Consider the following 16,239-nt stretch of genomic DNA (forward strand, 5'->3'; position numbering starts at 1 on the left):
GTGAGCTATATTATATAATTTTGTAGATTCTTACCCAGCAGTTAAGTTAAATATTGTCCTAGTACACATTATTGTGAAACAGATAAGATTAAATAGGTAGAAAGTTTTTGGTAATTCTTGTATGTATATACACATTTTTTAAGGGTGGAACCAGAGATTCAAACGGTGAGTTGCTCATAAATGCCCAGTAAATGGTTGTTGGTATAATGAGGGGCTTTCTTAATTATTTCTCATTTACTCTTTTTTTAAAAAATGAAAGTTTATAAATTACTATGGATTTTTGACTATTTAGAAAATTACAAAAACAATCTGTGGAGAAATAAGATAATTGACTTCAAATATGCAATACTAGAAACATGTATCTTCTTACATAAGTGATCCTTTATAGGTCCGACAGTGCTGGAAGTCTTCAATACCCTTTTGAAACATTTGCGTCTCAGTGTTGAATTCGAAGCAAATGATTTACAGGGGGGATCTGTAGGCAGTGTCAACTTAAACACAAGTTCCAAAGACAATGATGAGAAGATTGTGCAGAATGCTATCATCCAAACAATAGGTGAGTACATTTCACTTTTCAAAACTATCATGTAAAACAGTGGTTTACAAAGCTCTCACATAAGGTCCTGGACTATTATAGTACATTTGTCAAAGATGAATCATAGCTTAAACTTCTCAAAACTTTATTTTCGAAAATAAGCAAGCATGAGAATGGAACAAAGAATACTATGTTTTTCCTTTAAATCTGCAGGACACAAATTCATCTATTGTTGACATTTTATGGCATTTACTTCTTCATTTGCTTTTACTCTGTCTTTCCTGCATCTCTTCCTGCCTTCTCTCTCTCCCTCTCTGTTTCTTTCTCTCCCTATGTGTGTCTCTTTGTGTGTGTATATATATGTGGGAATACACACATACACATGCATATTTTTTTCTAAACCACAAGATACAGGAAGTTGCATACATCATGGCCTATTACCACTAAATACTTCGATGTATTTTTCCAAAAAATAAATGTATTTTTTAATATAACCAGAGTAAAATTGTCAACATCACTAAATTTAACATTGATCCAGTACTTGAATCAATCTTTCATATTTCAGTTTTATCAGTTGACCCAATAATGTACTATATTGACTTTTTTCCTTGAGTCCAAGATTCAGTCTAGGATCATATATTGCATTTAGTTGTAATATTTCTTTAGGTCCATTAGTCAGGAACATATCCATTATGACATGGGCATTTCTTATGAGTAAAGTCCCCCTCCCAGTTTTTTAAAAATAGGAAGTTCTTCATTTGGTTTTGTATGGTGTTTCCTTGTGATTAAATTCAAGTTAGATATTCCTGGCTGGAATACTATATATGTGATATGTTCTTCTCAGATTAGCACATCCAGAGGTACACACCGTAACTTGCTCCTTTTTCATTATATTAATTTTGATCACTTAAGGCATTATTATATTCCTCCACTGTATAGTTTTAGTTTTTTCCATTGTAAACAATAAGCAACCTCTGAGAAGACACTTTCAGATCATGCGGATATTCTGCTTTTCATCCAGACTTAAGGTTAGATTTAGCATTCATTCATAATTCTTGTCTGAATTAGTCTTTACCATGATGGCTGCAAAATGATGGTTTTTAAACTCTAGCACTCCTTCCAAAACTATCAGTTGCCTCTCAATGTTCTATTGTAAACAGGAGCCCCCTTTTCTACCTTTCTATGTATGTAGTAATGCATGTATTTGTTTATTGGTATGAACTCAATGGATTTATATTTTAATGGCTTATAATTCATTTCTGTAGTTAATCATTTTGGTGCTCAGACTGTCCCTGATTTGGCTCATGGGAGCTCCTTCAAGACATCCCCCCACCCCCCTGAACCTTTTTTTTTTTTTTATTTAAAGCACTGCCTTACTTGAGTAAGCTGTTCCAGACGAATTCTGTACTTTCTGCCCCAGCCCTGCAATCAGTCATTTCTCCAAAGGAGCTGTGGTGGTTTTTAGTGGGTAATGGTATTAGAGACTAAGATCTGGATGCTAATATCTTGGACTTTAATATCATATGCTTTTCTTTCTTTTTTAAATTTTCTTTTTTTTTTTCCCTGTCGATGGTCAAAGTACAAACAGTGAAGAGCTTCCTTAAGAAAACAGCCATGAGAATTTACAATTTTGTAAATGAAATAATCTGACTGTGTATAAATACAGATTCAAGCAAGCAAGCTATTTTTAACTTTTTTCTTTCAATATTTTCTTCAGGATAGCCAGATCATATTTTAATATAACCACCTGGTTGCTATGGTAATTTCACAATTGGATTGTATTCCTGGGGTTTAGTACCTAATTTCTAACCTAATAATAGTTTCAATTAATAGTAGCGTCGTATATAAATTTCTTCTGAAACTGGGCTTATGCCTTTTATCTGGGTATTTTTTCACTTGTGGGCTACTTATTTACAATAATCCTTTGGGATACTTAATACAGAGTTTCTCTTGGTTATCTTGTTTTTAAAGTTTTATGGATCTGCATACATGCATTGTGCATCTCCATTGACACCACCTATTTATTTATTGGACATATGCATACGCCAGTTCTTGTACTAGGGCCTCATGATACATGGGGCTCTCACCTTGTAGAGGCTTGGAGTGGTACCTCTATTTCATCTAGTTGCAGTCTCATCACATGTCTAGAAATTGTCCTCATTAAGTGAAATACCCAGGAGTGTCTCATTCAACACACTAACACAAAATAGGCACTTAAGATTTTGAGATTGACTGAAAAGACAAAATGTCATAAACTCCAACATTACCATGGAGTCATAATAAAGCATAGACATTCTAGTTATTGCTTAAAATAGTTGGTATTAATGTATAGTGAACCTCGCTTCTGTGGTGACTTTTACATTTATTTGGGTTATTTATAGATTTTTTGCGATATTCAAGGATGTTAAATCAGCTCATCTTGTTTTCACAGAATTGATTTAAATTGCTTTAATGACTTCTAATTAATTCAGTGTTACTCTTTCACTCTAGAATATTTAATGTATTGTTTCTTAAGTATTTTATTATAAAATGTATATACAGCAGACTCAAGCCGTATTTCTGTGATACAACACATTCAGAATAACATGTAAGAATTTAAAAATGAGAGGAAAGAAATGCAGTGTGGCACAGTAAGATTTCTCTTTTAAAATCAAACTTAAAAAAAAAATCTGGTTTCCTTAATAGTTTCCTTTTTAATTTCTCAGTATTCCAGCAGTTGTCAGATCATGTGGTTATTCCTGTCAGTGGGCCATGGAACAGGGCTGCTGTAGCTTTTGCACTTTAAGTTATCAGGCTGTTGGCCAACTCCTCTTTCTTTTAAAATAGTGGAGAACATAGCTACCTGCTGTGTTCTTTTCTTCTAGGCTCATTTCTGTTCAGTAGTTCAAATACAAACAGTAGGTATAGTGACTGAGATGCTTTTGGTGACTCTGTCCTTGGAGTTAATCATATTGAAGACTCCTACCCAATTTTAAGTTAAAAAAAAATCAAAGCAATTCTAAAGCATGTATTAGTTGCATTTCTTTCCTACTATTATTATTTTTAGGTCTTTAATAGTCTGTTGTCTAATTAACATCAGATATAGTGGACTCAGTTGACCATATACTTGGGAGACAGAAATAAGAGTTTTTCCTTAGGACAGTGGTTCTTAACTTTGTTGCACATTGAAATTACCTCAGGATCTTAGAAAAATACTGATGCTTGGACTCCCACCCCCAGATATTCTGACTTAATTACTTTGGTATGTAACCTATGCATCAGCATGTTAAAAGCTCCCCTAAGTAATTCTAATATGCAGCAAAGCTTGGGAACCACTGGATTAGAGGACAGTATTCCACACATTTGAAAAGCATGAAGAATGACCTTGAATCAGAGATACAAATGTTGAATACAGGGAAGTATGATAGTGCTTGCTAACTCCAAACTTTTACTGTAGTTAGGTGCTGTGGTAAAGAGAAGTGCAGGGTACTTTATGTCCTTGTGGTAATAACTAACTTGTTTGAAACAGAAGGTCATTGTCTAGTTTTCTGCAAGACTAGGAACGTATCTAGTTGTATGGAAGAAGTATAGAATAATAATAGCATAAGCTTTGGAAAGAAATAACCCTTACCTCAGGCCCTAATGTTAGCTGTGTAATTTTTTGGTAAGAGTTCTTAACTTCTCTTACCCTCATTTCCATAAGAGGAAACTGAGACAAATAATAGAACCTAGACTCATAAGGTTATTTTGCAGATCCAAATACAAAATAGTTTCTTATTCCGTAAATATGCATTCCATAAGTGTTAACAACAATATACTTTATGGAGATGGAGTCATGTTAAGGTTATGAGATTTTTGACTGCTAATGTACGTGATTGTGGAAAATGACTTTTACCCCGAAGTCCAATCAAAATGATGAATAGAACAGTTTGAGTTTGTATAAACACATCATTAACTCCAGTAATAGAAGCTGAACAGTTACATTGAAAAGTCAGCTTATTCTTAAAAAATACTAAAAATGCAGAAAGTTTCTGTAATGACTACATTGAATTTTAAGAAAGGAACATAACGGCCATGATTTGATAGTCTGTTCCAATCTTTCAAAGAAATAAGAAACTTTTAAAGTGTGTGTAAATGATAATTAAAGGTTATAAATCTTTTGTGACCAGGAAGTATCAAAAGCTACAGCAGATAAATTTAAAATATTCTCAGAAACTAGACTGCATAAGAAAAATGACAAGTAAGTTATTTACTTATTTTTTACATCAGTTGAATTATGTATGTTGAATTAATTCACAGCGGTAAACTATAAACTTGGCTTATTGTAATGACATTCAAATATTTGAGCAATCCTGGAAAACCAGAGTAGTGACTAATTATTGACTTCTTTACCAGACAATGTGTGGCCTGATTACCAGAACAAAAATTTAGGCTTACAATGTGTGAACTAGAGTTTCATCAGAAATACTACCAAAATATTTTTCCTTTTTTTTTTCTTTTTTTTTTTTTTTTTTTTTTTGAGACAAGTTTAGCTCTTGTTGCCCAGGCTGGAGTGCAGTGGCACGATCTCGGCTCACCGCAACCTCCACCTCCCAGGTTCAAGCGATTCTCCTGCCTCAACCTCCTGAGTAGCTGGGATTACAAGCATGCACCACCACGCCTGGCTAATTTTGTATTTTTAGTAGAGACGGGGTTTCACCATGTTGGTCAGGCTGGTCTCGAACTCCCAACCTCAGGTGATCTGCCCATTTCGGCCTCCCAAAGTGTTGGGATTACGGGCGTGAGCCACCACGCCCAGCCAATATTTTTCCTTTTTCTAAAACTCCAGTCAGCTCAAGTCAATGCTGGTTTGTCACTGTTACAATTGTATAAAAAAAGACTTTGATGTGTTTATCATTTTATCTATCAGTCCATTATACACAGTTTATATTGTACATAACTAAATCATTTTGTACAAATGAAATTGTAATATCCTTTAATGTTACATGTAGCTTACAGACTTGTCAGTGATTGTTTTACCACATACTGAAAACTTTGGCTAAAAATAATTTTGTATTATATGGAAAAGTAGACTTTTTCAATTTCTAAAATTTATCTTAATACTTTCATAGGATTTTTTGGAAGTAACCTACCAGATTATCAGAGATCAGAAATCATGATGTTCATTATGGGGAAAGTACCTGTCTTTGGAACATCTACCCATACTTTGGATATCAGTCAACTAGGGTATGTTCTCAGACTGTAAATTTGAACTTAATTTTGAGTTACATTTTATACTAACGAAATCTAGAAAATGTTAAAGTTTTGTTTTTTTTAAATCATTGGTAATAACATTCCTATGGAAAGCCGTTAGTATTATTATGACAGCAGATTGCTAAGCAATTGAATTAACATTTTTAGGCCTTTGGGTCATTTTCAGCTTATAAACTCCCAGATTTTTCCATCTTTAGAAATTGTTTATTTGGCCTGGACATTGTCTGTGTGCCTACATATTCAGGGTAAAGCTTCAAGTTTCCTGTATACATTTTAAAAATTAATATCAGTATATCAGAAATAGTGGCTTATTCCTAGAACAAAAGTGATTTTAAAGATTATGTGCTCTGACCCCCTTATTTTTGACCCCCTTATTTTATACATTTAATTTGATTTTATAACATGCTAAAGTTTTTGTTTGTGAATGTTTTTGTTTTGTTAATTTAATAAGGAAGTAATAGAATCTTGTTCGACTTACATTTCTTTGACCATTAATTTATTTTTTAAAATTGTTCTTACCTGTTTATTCATATTTCTTAAAGAGAGATTATACTCATCAACTATGTTTGTAGTAATTATTTTCTCCAATGTAAGGTGTCTTTTAATTTGGGTTGTTTAGTTGTCTGTTTATATGATTTAATTTTCTTGTCATCACATGCATAGGACTGTTTTGAGAGCCAATAACAAATTTCTTTGTTTGATATTTTTAAATATAATAGTTTTAATTCACATGAAATTTACTTTGGCATGTAAAGTGAGCCGTTACTTAAACTGTTATAAAAATAAAATCTATTTAGCCAATAAGAATAGAATTTTAAAATCAGTAATTGAAGTAAATGAAGTAATATAAATGCTAATTAGTATAATAATTCCAGCCTTTTGTATATTTTAGGGATTTGGGAACCAGGAGGATTCAGATAATGTTGCTGAGATCTTTGCTTATGGTAAGGCATTTAAGACAATAAAGGACACACTTAAAAAATAAAAGGACACACTTAACCTTAAATTACTGAAAACATTAATTGAATAGCTTCATGTTACAACCTTTCTTTTCTTAAGTTACTGTTTATGGTTAGTATTTTATTATGTTCTTCATTGTAAAGATTCTCCTATATTTTTTACCATTTATTTCTCACTTCTTCTGTCATTGTGTTTGATCTTCATAGTGATGAAACATACAGAGGGCAGAAACTATTGCTGTCTTATAGATGAATATACCTGGGCTCAGAGATTGTGAGTGGAAGGAGTTGATGAGGTCCGCCAAAGTCGCTGGGCTAAAAAACAGAACTCAGACTTGAAATCCAAAGTTCTTTCAACATATTATGCTAATTCTTTCTCATACTGACCAAATAATTGCTTCCGACTGGGAAAATAATTCATTAAAATGAACATTTGCCATTTAAAATTTGAAGTGGCTATAAATAGCTGAAAAGGAAAAGTATACCCAGAATGAAAGGTCCTCTGGTTATTTTCTTTTTTTTTTTTTTTGAGACGGAGTCTCGCTCTGTCACCCAGGCTGGAGTGCAGTGGCGCAATCGCGGCTCACTGCAAGCTCTGCCTCCCGGGTTCACGCCATTCTCCTGCCTCAGCCTCTCCGAGTAGCTGGGACTACAGGCGCCCGCCACCACGCCCGGCTAATTTTTTTGTATTTTTAGTAGAGACGGAGTTTCACCGTGGTCTCGAGCTCCTGACCTCGTGATCCGCCCGCCTCGGCCTCCCAAAGTGCTGGGATTACAAGCGTGAGCCACCGCGCCCGGCCTATTTTCTAGCAATTGTACTCACGTTTCATTCAACCATTGACACATATGTGTCCTTTGGAAATCAGTATCTTTTAGATTTATCCTAGAAATGTTTACTATACGTGATCTCATTTTTTAAACGGACTCTCTCATACCTCAGTGCAGAAATACCTTGTATGGTTTTATTTTTAATTCTTTTTAATTTTGTTTATGGCGCTTATCATATAGAAGTTTTGAATTCTAATATAGCCAGATTTATCAGCTTTTTCTATATGTTTTGTACTTTTTCATTTATATCTTATATAAGAACTCCATTCCTCCTCTAATGATATAAATATATTTGTTTGTATTTTCTTATAGCAGTTTTAAAATTTTAGCTCTTTATATTTAGAATTTTAATCTGAAGTTTATGTTTATATGTGGTATGATTTTCCTGGATGGGTAGACAGTTGTCCCACCAGTTTCCCAGCTGACTTAGAAAACTACCTCCATCCTATAATAAATCCCCAAGTGTAAATGTTAAGTATTCCATATATGTTTATAATCCTGAAAATATGTTGAGATCTCCCACCTGCAATTTAATTTGATCCTAAGCCTTTATTGATATTAGATAAATTCCCTAAGTAAATTATTTTGCCTTGCCATCCTGATTATACCATATAATCAACTGAATGAATATCTACATGGTATGCTTCAAATGTTTAATAGCTGCCGGGCACGGTGGCTAACGCCTGTAGTCCCAGCACTTCAGGAGGCCGAGCAGGTGGATCACGAGGTCAGGAGATTGAGATCATTCTGGCTAACACGGTGAAACTCTGTCTTTACTAAAAATACAAAAAATTAGCCAGGCATGGTGGCAGGCGCCTGTAGTCCCAGCTACTCGGGAGGCTGAGGCAGGAGCATGGTGTGAACCCGGGAGGCGGAGCTTGCAGTGAGCGGAGACCACATGCCACTGCACTCCAGCCTGGGTGACAGAGAGAGACTCCGTCTCAAAAAAAGAAAAAAATTAAATAGCATTTAAGTATATTCTCTTTTAAAGTTCTATATTTAGAAGATATCAATATACTCTTAAATGTCAAATCAAGTAACTAAGTACAGCTTTCCAAAATGAAAATATATTCCTGTTAACCAACTGCCTACTTTAAAATGAAAGAATAATTTGCAAACTTAAATTTAAAATTTGCAGGTCTTACTTTTACTGTTTGTCACCTAAGCTCCTTATATGTTTTGTACTAACCTTAACCTCTCTGAGCCTCAGTTTCTCCTTATGAATGGAGATTCACTAGTGTCTACCTTACAGGGATATGGTGAGGACAAAGTTAATACATATGCAGTGCTTAGAATCATGCCTAACACATGGTAAATGTATGTGCTATTATTAACTTTATTCTCCTCATGAATGATGTTTTTGTAAATTCAGCAAAATCCTTCATTAGTTTGCACATTTCCTTTATGTCTTTTCTCCAGGCTTCTGTCCATATTTTCTTTCCTAAGTTTATGGTTCTTATAAAACGATATGAGAATTTTACAAAAAAAGAACTCATGACAAAAGGTTGTTTGTTTTCTTCTCGATAATCAGGTGACCTCTGGATACAAAGCAAAAACGATTGTTACTGCACTGCCAGGGTCTTTCCTGGATCCTTTGTTATCACCATCTCTCATGGAAGATTATGAACTGAGACAGTTGGTCTTGGAAGTAATGCATAATCTCATGGATCGCCATGACAATAGGGCAAAGCTTCGAGGGATCAGGTAATATGCCATTTTGAAATGGACCTAATGATAATGTTTTTAAATTGCTAAATTAGTGTATTTAAGTATTGTGATTTTTAAAAATCTAGCATGTTCAGGTTTTATTAATCCAGAATTTTATTTAATTGGTATTGAGATAATTTAATCAATATATTTTAAGATAGCAGATTTTTGGAGGGCACATATGTACTCTTCAGAAGCAATTCAGTAGTATCATTACATACAAGCTTATCAAACTCTTAAGTATAAATACAGTTTTCCATATAAGATGTGATATTGTAAATAAATGTACTATTGATTAAAAATGATATATTGATTGTCTCTAGAATAATACCAGATGTAGCTGACCTAAAGATAAAAAGAGAAAAAATTTGTAGACAAGACACAAGTTTCATGAAAAAGGTAAGACATCTTCTAAAAAAATAAATGCATAGTGTAAATTACAGCCATTTGAATTGTTAGGTGGTTTTGTATTGATCTGCGACCTTGAAATGAAGCCATAGAATTTGAATTTGAAAGACCTCAAGACGCCATCTTCAGCCTCCCTCAAGTCTAACATTCCTGGCAGTGTCTCCTCCAGCCTGTGTTTGAACATTGTATTGCTGGGCTGCTGTAGTAGTTCTAAATTTCTTCTCTGAGTAAAACGTCTTCCTATAATTCTTGCCCTGGCAATCCTCTCCCACTAAAAATCACACATACTGATTCCTCTTTTAGCAGCTCTTTCATACACAGCTTCAAGTTTCTGAAAATAGCTATCACCATCGAATAAATTAACTATGGTGAATTTTTACTGTCTATCAGGCATTGTTTTCTACACTATTTGGGATATAAAGATGAGTTGGGCAGGATCTCTTCCCCTAATAATGGTTTTAGCTGGATTTTCATGATGATAATTTTAATTCTGTAGGTCTACTGGCAAATGGCTGAATTTAGAAAATTATGATATTTATGGTTATTTGCATATTGAGTAAACTTTCTGTGCAGTTATTATTCGTCCAAAGCTTGGGCACCTAATATTTGCCAGACACTGTGTCAACATTGAGAGATACGATAACCATGACACTGCCAGCTGCTCTTATAACTAACACAGTATTGCCAGCTAAGGGAGCCTGTTTTTAGAGGTGCGAGGAGCCCCGTAGGAAACTAGGTGCAGAGACCTGTAATCCATGTTCTTTTTTGCCTCTTTACTAGACCATGCTTTCTCCCTGACACTGTCTTTAATGTTGCTATCTCTACCATTACTATTGATTGCTGTGTTTCAAGTTAACTCCATTTTAAAACTTCATTTGAAAAATAATTTACAAAATATCACCCTTCCTAAATTAATGTGATTCCTTGAATAAAATATTTAAGTGAGGTCGGCCGGGCACGGTGGCTCATGCCTGTAATCCCAGCACTTTGGGAGGCTGAGGCGGGTGGATCACGAGGTCAGGAGATCGGGACCATACTGGCTAACACAGTGAAACCTCGTCTCTACTAAAAATAAAAAATAAAAATTAGCTGGGTGTGGTGGTGGGTTCCTGTAGTCCTAGCTGCTCTGGAGGCTGAGACAGGAGAATGGCGTGAATCCGGGAGGCAGAGCTTGCAAGTGAGCCGAGATCGCGCCACTGTACTCCAGCCTGGGCAACAGAGCGAGACTCTGTCTCAAAAAAAAAAAAAAAAAAAAATTTTAAGTGAGGCTATACTGTATATCAAAAAACTGGTTACTAAATAGGACAGTTACATTAATTCTTCTCAATTTTTATTTTTTATTTCTTTATATCACCTAATGAAAGAAGTTATTCTACATAACAAGGAACTTCAAACAATTTTTTAAAATATTTTTTATTGACAAATTATAAGTATACATTTATGGGATACAATATGATGTTTTGATTATATGTGTATAATGTGGAAAGTTTAAATCCAGCTAATTAACATATTCATTTTCTTGCTTACCTATCTTTTTTTATGGTGACATATTTGAAATTTACTCTCTTAGTTATTTTGAAATATACAATACACTATTATTGACTATAGTCACTGCTGTGCAATAGATCTCAAAACTTAACTCCTTCTATCTGTCTGAAACCTTGTAACTTTTGATCAATAATCTCTCCATACCCTCCTCCTCGCTCTCAGGCCCCAGCTCTTGCTAACCACCATTCTCTACTTCTGTGAGTTCAACTTTTTTAGATTCCACATGTAAGTGAGATTATGCAGTATTTCTTGTGACTGACTTGTTTGACTTAGCATAACGTCCTCCAGGTTCATCCATATTGTCACAAATGAAATAATTTTCTTCTAGTGTAAGGCTGAATAGTATTTCATTATATATATATATATATATATATATATATATATATATATACACTACATTTTCTTTATCCATTCATCTGTTGATGGACACTTAGGCTGATTCCATACTGAGGAATTTTTAATCATTACTGATATAATGAATTTTGAAAACTCAATTGATAACTGATTTTTGAGTTTTTGACTTTATACAATGACATTAAACAGTCATGAACATTGAGACTGGATTTCATTTTATCCGTTGTGAGTTATAGAAATAATACTTCTGCTGTTTATTTTGCTAGTCAACCAATTTGAAAGGTTGTAGTTTAACGGCAAGATTAGACTATTATTTCATGTTAGATTTTGAATCGTTAAACTGTTCTCTGAATTAGTTATTCCTCTGTTTTATAATTCAAAATAACTTTTCTTGCTAAGCGTTTGTTATCATTAATGTAAACCATTCCTTTTTGGGTCTTTCTCTTTAGAAGCAATGCGTTCACACTTTTTTTCCTTTGTCAAAATTTTATTTTTATAATTTAACACTATTTTTCATTTACCTTGCAATTTGTTTTATCAGTAAAAATGTTGTTTGATTTTCATATGAAACCTTAACTTGCAACTCAGAGAAGTTCCTGCAGAGAACTAAAGAAAAAAAATTGGGTTCTGTAGCCACAGGATGATGGACTGGCCTTTAGTTAAGAGAATCCTAGTTTAGCATAGACAGTATATTTTCTGTGTTAACATTGTTCAGGCAACTGTGTCTTAGATTACTACCCAGCCTAAAACGACTGCATCTGAATGTTGTAGGGACATCTTATATACGGAGTCTGTTTGAAAAACAGTTCCAGGGCTGGAATCCCTTATACATTGGGAGGTATCACTTCACCTGTAATTTCCTAGTGAAGCGTATTCTTCCAGAGAAAGCAGCTGCCACCACTGAGTCTGTGACTGAGTATATAGTATGTAGTTTCTCACCATGTGAAAGAGCTCTTGTTAATGTTTCACCAAATCAAGGAATTATGTAGAAAAGAGTACTTTTTATTATGAAATATATAATATATGGGAATTATTACTTTAATTATTTTAAGGTGAACAACAGTATAAGCAAAAGCATCCCACATGTTCTGTCTTCTTCATAACTCCATCCTCTCCCCTACAGGTAATCACTATCATTGCTCTGACTTTGATGGAAATTGACTCCTTCGAGTTTTTTTTTACAGTTTGGTAACCTAAATATACATTATGTCCTTGAACTATATTGTTTAGTTTTGCCAGTTTTTGTAATTTGGGTAAAAGGAACTGTATATTATATATTCTTTTAAGTTTAGTTTTTTTTATTCAGCTCTATTTTGGTAAAATTCCTCCATGTGTGGCTTTAATAGTATTCCATGATATGAATATACCACTAATTTTCTTTTGTTGGCAGACATTTGAATTGTTTCCAGTTACTGAGTGTTATGAACTGTGCTCCTAACATGCTCGTACATGTGTTATGCTGTATGTAACTCCCATTTCTCCAAGGCCTGTAGGAGAGGAATTGCTGAGTAATAGGTTATGTATTCTTCAAATTCACTAGATAATGCCATACCAATTTGTAAAGTCATTATACCTATTTGTATTTTTACATTACATATTACAAATTTTTTATTTCATCTAATATGGTGAGTATGTAGTAGGTAATTTTTAAAGACAAACTTGAATTACTTAAGGAACCTGAAGTCTAAATTCTCACATATGTATGCACCACTTTAATGTTTGTTAATGATGTTTAGAACCATAGGATTCAAGAATATTCTTAGGTTTTGAGGGGACCCAATACATAAAGTTTTTTTTTTCCCCACCCAAGTATAGAAACTATATGTGTTTGAGAGAGAGAAGGAACGAGAGAGACAAACTCTAGATTCAGAAAGGTGGAAACCAAAATAACAACTTCAGAAATAAAGGAATCTGGTGGGTAGCTTCATATCTGTAGCCAAAAAAGGCTTGCTAACACTGTACCACAGATTTATGCAGACTTAACAAGTCAGTCATTGTCACAGCTGGAGAACTACAGGCCTCCTTACTGGGATGGGACCTTAGTGCATATTAGAGAACAGAGCAGAATGCATACTTGTTACAGACAGGCTGGCTTCAGAAGAGTCTGTGCTGTTCTTGCCCAGTTTGTTTTCCTAAAATGATCAGAAGAACCTTCTGAGAAACAGGCTTGGAATTAAGCCTAAAGTCTCTCCACATGGGAAAAATGAGTGTTCTTAACCCTGCCTGCACATTATAACCACGTGGGGAGCTTTATACTTGAAAAATAATGATGCTTGTGCTTTGCCACTGACCAGTTACATCATATTGGAGGAGAGTGGACAGTGGTGAGAAGTGGGGAGGGCAAGAGCATGGTGGTCATTCCAGTTGTCCAGTGATTCCAGTGGACAGTTAGGGTTAAGAACTAATTGAGTTAATGTCACCATTGTGACTGGAAATGGCATTGCACCTATAACCAGGAATGCTTTGGAAAGGAAAGGCTTTAATAATCTTTATTATAATAATCTTTACTTAGATCAGTCTAGTTTAGGGGAAACCTCTAAGCAATAATCTTTACTTAGATCAGTCTAGTTTAGGGGAAACAGGGGAGTTTCTGTAACCTCTTCCCTGTTAATAGGCATTAGACTTGCCTTCAGAGACTCCATGCCAAAATATAACAGAACCTGCAGATGCTCTTCTCTGTACGGCTAACCCACAGCACAGGGATTGTTCCCCAGTCAAGAGAGCCTCAGTACATTTCCTCTCAGTATAATATTCTTTATCATTGCTGAGGCTGTATTGCCAAAGTATCTCTCAGGATTCTGCCATCCATTTCACTTTTTTTCTCAAGTCAGTCCATAATTTGCTTTTGTTTTTTTTCAAATTACTATTAAAAAACATTTTCATTGTTAGCACAGGAACTATTTTTTACTGGTTATTTTTATTTAAGGTTTGTCTTCAACTTTAACATTAGTTTGTAGTTGTATATTAGCATGTTGATTGATATTAATAATTGGAATTTAACCATCTGATCATCAACTTAAATTTCATTTCCATGTGAAGCTATGTAATAACATAGCTACACTGTAAAAGTGTATGTATGTGAAATCTGCCTTTTCTACATTGTAAGCAAAGTTACCTTTTTCCTTTCTTTTTTCCTCAGAATGGGCAACAGCTATATCGGCACATATATTTGGGTTGTAAAGAGGAAGACAATGTTCAGAAAAACTATGAACTACTTTATACTTCTCTTGCTCTTATAACTATTGAACTGGCTAATGAAGAAGTAGTTATTGATCTCATTCGATTGGCCATTGCTTTACAGGTATGCTTTCATAACCATTCACTGCAGAAAACATTTTTTATAAAGCAGACACTATCTTCGAAATGTTGCCTTTATCCAAGGACATGAATTTTAAAAGGGAGGTATCTAGTTGTAAATCTAAAATACTCGAGACTATGATTACATTCTTCATTTATTCCTTTTACATATGTTGCATAGCATCAACTTGTGTGCTAAATATCCTTCAAGGCCATAGGGATATAGTGTGATGAAGAAGACAAACACAGTCCCTGTACCCACACTTCCTACGCTGGCGGGGGGGATAGTCATTAAATAAGAATGACATACATGCAGTTGTTTAATTAGAGTTGCAAAAGTGTTATGTGATAGAAGGACAGTATGCAATGGCTATATATGCATGTGTATGTATATATATTTATATGAGAACAGGAAAGGCTTTCCTAGGGAAGAGAGTTTAAGTTGAAAAAATTAACTCTCTTGTAAAAGAACATTTATTTTCCTTTCAGAATTGTTTTAGAAAATAACTTCTGATAAAGTGGCATTTTTGTTAGCTTTCCAAACTACCTGCAGTTTTCCAGTGTAATCAGAGAAAATGCTGGTGAAGTGTAAGAACTTGATCTCTCTGATGTGTTTGTTTCTTATTAAAGGACAGTGCAATTATCAATGAGGATAATTTGCCAATGTTCCATCGTTGTGGAATCATGGCACTGGTTGCAGCATACCTCAACTTTGTAAGTCAGATGATAGCTGTCCCTGCATTTTGCCAGCATGTTAGCAAGGTAATGTATTTAGAAAAGTCCTTAAACTTGAATTTTGTACAAAATTGCTAATTTTATTCCAACGATGATTATTTTTAACTTTGGTGATTATGTATCAAGTTAATTCTATAAAAATATACAGCCAGTAAACTGAAACTACAGCTAAAACTGTAGCTACTGTTTTTATATTTTCTTAGATGCATGTTGTTTTATTATAATAGTTTAATGTAGTGGTTGAATGGAATATATAGTTTTCTTCTAGAATACCTTATGTGATTTATTCTATGGCTTTTTTCCTTTGAACCCTTGTGACTCTTAGTATCTAAATTTTCTTAAATTATACTCTTGTTGTTTATTCTAAACTACTTGAGGCAGATCTCAAAAGTTGAATAATTAATGTGTATCTCAGAGAATTGTCCTGTGTCTTTCAAATATATTTAGTTTTCTTTAGCAGTAACTCTTACATCGTTATTTGCATGACTTAATAAACATTTCAGTGCCCCCAAGTTACCTAGCAGAAAAAGTCCACTTTTAAAGACGTCTGTAAGAAAGAACTTTATTTTTCTTAAATTGGAAGCACATCGTTTAGTCCTTGCTAAAGTGTAGGCTTTTAGTGTACTCTAAGAAACA

At 34.1% G+C, this 16,239-nt stretch overlaps 1 protein-coding gene across 4 annotated transcripts in view; it reads left to right on the plus strand.

Moving 5' to 3' along the window:
• EFR3A (EFR3 homolog A) overlaps positions 1–16,239 on the plus strand; it is a 114,654-nt gene that overhangs the window by 70,360 nt on the left and 28,055 nt on the right. For all 4 annotated transcript variants that reach the window (XM_055287265.2, XM_055287263.2, XM_063642993.1 and 1 more), the window contains exons 10-16: positions 389–556; positions 5,626–5,740; positions 6,660–6,711; positions 9,086–9,258; positions 9,585–9,660; positions 14,711–14,872; positions 15,499–15,630. In XM_055287265.2, the coding sequence (XP_055143240.1) occupies positions 389–556; positions 5,626–5,740; positions 6,660–6,711; positions 9,086–9,258; positions 9,585–9,660; positions 14,711–14,872; positions 15,499–15,630 (878 nt within the window). The remainder of the gene's footprint in view (positions 1–388; positions 557–5,625; positions 5,741–6,659; positions 6,712–9,085; positions 9,259–9,584; positions 9,661–14,710; positions 14,873–15,498; positions 15,631–16,239) is intronic.

This window comes from Symphalangus syndactylus, chromosome 7, assembly GCF_028878055.3.
Source record: "Symphalangus syndactylus isolate Jambi chromosome 7, NHGRI_mSymSyn1-v2.1_pri, whole genome shotgun sequence".
Taxonomy (NCBI): domain Eukaryota; kingdom Metazoa; phylum Chordata; class Mammalia; order Primates; family Hylobatidae; genus Symphalangus; species Symphalangus syndactylus.